At 36.8% G+C, this 6886-nt stretch overlaps 1 protein-coding gene across 1 annotated transcript; it reads left to right on the forward strand.

Annotated features, from left to right (window-relative positions):
• The first annotated feature begins 1006 nt into the window (after positions 1–1006).
• LOC107821582 (cellulose synthase-like protein D1) lies at positions 1007–6474 on the forward strand. Its single transcript, XM_016648015.2, has 6 exons — positions 1007–1873; positions 2410–2839; positions 3310–3678; positions 4137–4512; positions 4615–5011; positions 5252–6474. The coding sequence occupies exons 1-6, from the start codon at positions 1272–1274 to the stop codon at positions 6198–6200; spliced, it is 3123 nt and encodes a 1040-aa protein (XP_016503501.1). The 5' UTR covers positions 1007–1271; the 3' UTR covers positions 6201–6474.
• Positions 6475–6886: the final 412 nt, after the last annotated feature.

The following is a 6886-nucleotide window of genomic DNA, read 5'->3' on the forward strand; positions in this document are numbered from 1 at the left end:
CGATTTCATTGATTTAGTAATTAAGAGAGATCTTTATGAACCTAATTCGTCCCTTAACTTGAATTGAACTCGAGAGATGGAATTTAAGGGGATTAGTTAGTTAAACGACATGTCAACTATTTTAGGAATCAAAGATTGTTGGGTTATTATTATTATTATTATTAAGAATTAACTCAAACAGTCGCCCATCTAACCACTTAAACTAAAAATAGTCAGTGAATGTATAATATATGCATCATAATTTATGTAATATATATATATATATATATATATATATATTGTGTATAATCAATGTATAAACTATATATATGGCTAGAAAAAATAAACAATGAATATAACTGACTATCTGTGTAAAGAACCCATATGTTAATCCTGCAATCATATTGGGCTACTTAGTAAATTTTTTTAATTATGCTTGGGAAAGCTTTGAAATTACGATAAAGATATCTAGGTATGACTTATAGTCACTAGTTCGAGCCGTAAAAACAGCCATTAATGCTTGCATTAGGGTGAACTCTCTACATCACACCCTTAGGGTGGCGGCCCTTCCCTGGACCCTGCGTAAACACGGAATACTTAGCACCCTGGGTTGTCCCCTTTTTTTTATGCTTGGTAGAGTGAATTAAGAAAGGATTTGTAGGAATCCGAAGATTCTAATATTTACATTAGATCCCAAGATTCATATAGCTAATAAATCCAAGTGAATTCAAAAGAAACAATAGAATTGGTTAGTTAACAATGGGGAAATCATTAGCTAAAATTGCCTTTCTTTCATAAGTAGTAGTAGTAGTATTAATTCTTTTCAGCATGTATTTTTTCCTAGCCTTTCTTTTTCTTGCTATATTTACAACCTTTCTGTATTTGAGAAAAAAGAGGGGATTTTTTTTTTTTTTGTGTGTGGGGGGGGGGGGGGGGGGGGGGGGGGGGGGGGGGAAGAAGAGGCTAAGAGTAAAATGTGGAGAGATGTTTGTTAAAAAGTGATAAGAAACTTTGAAACCACTGAAAATCAAGAACAAAATTTTAGGAATATCAAGAATGCATTGTTTTCCCTTTTGCAACTTTACCATATCTCAATGGTAAAAACTTTCTAATCAATATCTAGAAACACAGTGCATTCTACTAACAATTCTTTTATGTTTCTCATAAATTATTGCATGAAAAGCCATGAAGATGTCAATACAGACCTCTTCTTGGCAGTAATTTTCCAAGAATTATAGCATATTTTTATACAAGAAAAAAATTTAAAAAGAAGTTGAAGAAAAATATTTGCAATGGCGACTTCTTCGAATCCAAGAAAAGTAGATTCCTCGAACCGACCACCTCAGGCGGTCAAATTCTCACGACGCACGTCCAGTGGACGCGTCGTGAGCTTATCCCGGGACGATGATCTAGACGTCCCAGGCGATAGTCAAAATGATTTTATCAACTATACAGTAATGATGCCACCAACCCCGGATAATCAACCAGGGGCTGATGCAAATGGTGACAAGCCAGATGGTTCTGGACCATATGGCTCGTCTAGATTCAGGACCGAGTCCCAAAGGCGAATGGGTAGTCGTGGAGGTGAAGATGATGATGGTGGTTTTGGTGGTGGTGCGCGCGGTGGAAATGCATCGGGTTTGGATCGTAGGATGTCTGTACTAAAATCGAATAATAAATCAATGTTACTAAGGAGCCAGACTCAAGATTTTGATCATAATCGTTGGCTTTTCGAAACTAAAGGAAAATATGGTATTGGAAATGCTTTTTGGCAACAAGATGAAGGATCATATGATCATGATACTGGAATGAGTATGTCTGATTTTATGGACAAACCATGGAAACCACTTACAAGAAAAAGCAAAGTCCCTCCTGAGATCATTAGCCCCTACAGGTTTGAATCTTATATTTGTTAACAAAAGAAATTTATATAAATTGTGATTCATGGTAATAATCTATGTTGTGCGGACTCTCTAAAACAGTTGCCGCACTCCTTCGAAAATACACTATTTTTGGAGGATCCAAGACGCACCGATCGACATTTTCGAAGAGGTCGAGCAACATAGGCAATAATCATAAAATGAAGAAGTTATTATTCTTTGGCTCAAAAAATGTATCCATGCATGAGAGTGTTTTTGAAGAATTAACCTAAATAGCAGCACGCTCAATCATTTAAACTAAAAATAGCCAGCGGGTATAATATATAATTCATGTGTAATATGTGTAAAGGGGAGCCTTAGCGTAACTGGTAAAGTTGTTGGCATGTGACCAGGAAGTCAGGGGTTCGAGCCGTATAAACAGCTTCGGCCCTTCCCCGGACCCCGCACGTAGCGGGAGCTTAGTGCACCGAGCTGCCCTTTATTTTCATGTGTAATATGAGTTTCATCTTGTGGTTGCTTTCTGATCTTTTTTTTTCTATTCCAATTTCAGATTACTTATTGTTATCCGGCTAGTGGCATTAATTTGTTTTTTGACATGGCGAGTCCAAAATCCAAATTATGATGCAATGTGGCTATGGGGAATGTCAATAGCATGTGAACTATGGTTTGCATTTTCATGGCTTCTTGATATTCTTCCAAAATTTAACCCCATTAATAGATCTGCTGATTTAGCTGCCCTTAAAGAAAAATTCGAAAGCCCGTCGCCTTCGAATCCTCATGGTAGATCAGATTTACCAGGAGTTGATGTGTTTATTTCTACAGCTGATCCTGATAAAGAACCTCCTCTTGTTACTGCTAATACTATACTTTCAGTTCTTGCTGTTGAATATCCTATTGAGAAACTATCTCTTTATATTTCTGATGATGGTGGTGCTATTCTTACTTTTGAAGCTATGGCTGAGGCTGTCAACTTTGCTCAGGTTAAATATTTTTGTTCATCTTGTCTATCTTAAATTAAACTAATATCTACTTCGTAATTATTCCAATTGAAGGGGAGTCTAGTGTGACCTATAGGTCACGAGTTCGAGCCGTGGAAGCAGCCACTAATGCTTCCATTATGTTAGGTTGTTTACATAACACCCCTTGGGTGCGGCTCTTTCCCTGATCCAGCGTGAATGCAGGATGCTTTGTGCACCGGGCTGTTCTTTTTAGTAATTAATCATACTAGAATTTTGATCAAATTTTAGCTAGTCATGGTAGTACGTTTACTTTAGTTGAAAATTTAGTCGTTTGTTAATACGTTTACTTTAAGTCCTATGCGTTTAGGAGTTTTTTTGCCATATTAGATATCTTATACCAATAGGAAATATAGAGGACTTTCAGTAATTTTTTGCTTTATTGGATGGAAAGTAATACTACTAATGCTTGTATTTCTGCTGGTTAACTAAAGGTTTGGGTGCCATTTTGTCGAAAACATAACATTGAGCCAAGAAATCCAGACAGTTACTTCAATCAAAAGACAGATCCAACGAAAAACAAGAAGCGTCCTGATTTTGTGAAGGATCGACGTTGGATCAAGAGGGAATACGACGAGTTCAAGGTCAGGATCAACGGTTTACCAGAAGTTATACGCAAAAGATGCGAGATGTATAACTCAAAAGAAGAAATGAAGGAAAAGGAACTAGCAAAGGAGAATAATGGAGGGGAAGATGTTAAAGCTCAAAAGGCAACTTGGATGGCTGATGGCACACATTGGCCTGGCACTTGGTTTAGTCCTATTGCTGATCACTCTAAAGGAGATCATGCCGGAATTTTGCAAGTAACACTAAATCTTCTCGGCCTTTATTATCATAAACTTGTTTATTGAAATCTTTGTTTTTCAAGTCATCGTTTGACATATACAGTCAAACATCTCTATAGCAGTCTCGTTTGTTCCGGACATTTTCTGGCTGCTATAGCGAAGTGTTGTTATAGAGAACATATGTTATAATATAATATGAAATTGGTTTTAAAAAAATGGTTGTTGTAATGAAGTGATGTTATAAAGGATTGTTGTTATAGAGAAATCTGATTGTATAGTCAAACCTCTCTATAACAACCTCATTTATTCCAAATATTTTCTGGCTTCTATAGCGAAGTGTTGTTATTGAGAACATATGTTATGACATAACATGAAAAATTGGTTCCAAAAAATACTTGGTCGTTATAATGAAGTGTTGTTATAGAGGATCATTTCGATAGAGAAGTTTGACTGTAGTACTTATCTTTTCCTTGTAGATAATGAGCAAGGTGCCGGAAAATGATCCAATAATGGGAGGTCCAAATGAAAAGCAATTAGACTTCACCGGTATTGACATCCGAATTCCCATGTTTGCGTATGTGTCTCGTGAGAAACGGCCAGGTTATGATCATAACAAGAAAGCAGGAGCAATGAACGCCTTGGTTAGAGCTTCTGCAATTCTTTCAAATGGACCATTTATACTCAACTTGGATTGTGATCATTACGTCTATTACTCCATGGCCATTCAAGAGGGTATGTGTTACATGATGGATCGTGGTGGTGATCGTATTTGCTACCTACAATTCCCTCAAAGATTTGAAGGAATTGATCCCTCTGATCGATATGCTAACCATAACACTGTGTTTTTTGATGGTAAGAATTCTGCAACTCCACAAGTAAGACAATGTTTTCGCAATAAGATTGTAAAAAAGCCTTATTTCTCATGACCTTTGTTCTTATATGCTATGATAACAGGAAATATGCGAGCTTTGGATGGTCTACAAGGTCCTGTATACGTTGGGACTGGATGTATGTTCAGGCGCTATGCACTCTATGGTTTCCACCCGCCACGAGCTAATGAGTACACGGGCTTCCTTGGGAAAAACAAGAAAGAAGCGAAAAATATTACAATGCCATCAGACTTAGATGATGATTCACAACCTTTAACAGGACATCCTGACTTGAACTTGCCAAAGCAATTTGGAAATTCGACGATGTTTGTTGAGTCAATAGCAGTAGCTGAATTTCAAGGACGGCCTCTAGCCGATCACATCACTGTTAAAAATGGCCGGCCACCTGGCGCCTTACTCATTCCGCGTCCTCCACTAGATGCACCAACTGTAGCTGAGGCTATTGCAGTCATCTCTTGCTGGTAAAAAGAAGAATCTTTATACAATTTTACTTAATTTTCGGATTATTATCAACTTGTTAACTATTCTATGACTACTTGTTGTTTCTCTCATTTTGATCATCTTGCTATCTGGTTGTTATTTATGCTGCGTACACACTACCCTCCCCAAACCCCACTATGTAGGATTATACTGGATTTGTTGTTGTTGTTGTATCAACTTGTTAGCTATTTTCCACTTATTTATGTCTTTATGATTCATAGGTTTGAGGACAAAACAGAATGGGGAGATAGAATAGGATGGATTTATGGATCAGTGACAGAAGATGTGGTCACAGGATACAGAATGCACAATCGTGGATGGCGATCTGTCTACTGTATTACAAAACGAGATGCTTTTCGTGGCACTGCACCTATCAACTTGACAGATCGTTTGCACCAGGTGCTTCGTTGGGCAACTGGTTCAGTCGAGATTTTCTACTCTCGCAACAATCCAGCTCTAGCCAGCCCGCGTCTTAAGTTCTTACAACGCATTGCATACTTCAATGTTGGTGTCTACCCTTTCACCTCAATCTTCCTTGTTGTCTACTGTTTCATTCCAGCACTTTGCCTCTTCAGCGGACAATTCATCGTATCGAATTTAAGCATACCGTTTCTTTCCTATCTCTTGCTCATTACTATCACTCTTGTTCTCATATCACTTCTTGAAGTCAAATGGTCTGGTATAGCCCTTGAGGAACTATGGCGAAACGAGCAGTTTTGGCTCATCGGTGGCACGAGTGCTCACTTTGCTGCTGTAATTCAGGGACTTTTAAAGGTGGTAGCAGGCGTTGAGATCTCGTTTACATTGACATCGAAATCTGCTGGTGATGAGGATGAAGACATATATGCTGATTTACATGTAGTGAAATGGACAAGTTTATTTATACTTCCATTGACAATATTGGTGGTGAATTTAACTGCAATTGTTATTGGTATTGCAAGGACAGTATACAGTGTGATACCACAATGGAATAGGCTATTTGGTGGTGCATTTTTCAGCTTTTGGGTGTTGTCACATTTATATCCATTTGCTAAAGGATTAATGGGAAGAAGAGGAAGAGTGCCAACAATTGTATACATATGGACAGGGCTTATTGCTATTACTGTTTCTTTACTTTGGTTATCTATTTCTCAAGGTAATAATACCGATGGAGGAAACTTTAAGATATAGAACAACAACGACGACTACGACGCCTCAGTCACAAACAAGTTAGATCGGCGATATGAATCCGTAGAAACAAGAAGATCTACAAAAAGGGGTAACCTTTTTTATGTAATGGGAAGGTTATGAATTCCAAGATTGTAATTGTTTTTGCTATTACAGAAAGTTATAAGTATATGAGTTAGATTTAGCTTTGTAGGCCTCCATATTTTGTTAATGTAAAGGAGGAATGTTAATAGCTCAATGGTATTTTATCAATAAAGAATAAGGAGAGTTACACATACCTTCCTTACTATTTTAACATACACAGTCAAACCTCTCTAGAATATCCTCGTTTGTTATGATATTTCTTGGATGTTATAGTGAAGTGTCGTTACAAAGAATATATACTATAACATAATATGAAAAATTGATTCCAACGAAAACTTGACCGTTATACTCTTTGCTGTTATAAAGAATGACTGTTATACATACTTTCTTTATGATGTCAAGTGTTACAAATACCTTCATACTTTAATATTTTGTGTAACAAAACTATAATTAATATAATCTACACATGAACAAGTTTCTCCAAGATGTTTTAATTATATATTTCTTTCTATTTTCTGCCGCAAAACTACCCTATTTTATTCTCATTTTAATTATAACATACATATATTTAATATTTCATGCAACTCAACTGGTTTTGAATTATA

This window comes from Nicotiana tabacum, chromosome 13 (genome assembly GCF_000715075.1).
Source record: "Nicotiana tabacum cultivar K326 chromosome 13, ASM71507v2, whole genome shotgun sequence".
Taxonomy (NCBI): Eukaryota; Viridiplantae; Streptophyta; class Magnoliopsida; order Solanales; family Solanaceae; genus Nicotiana; species Nicotiana tabacum.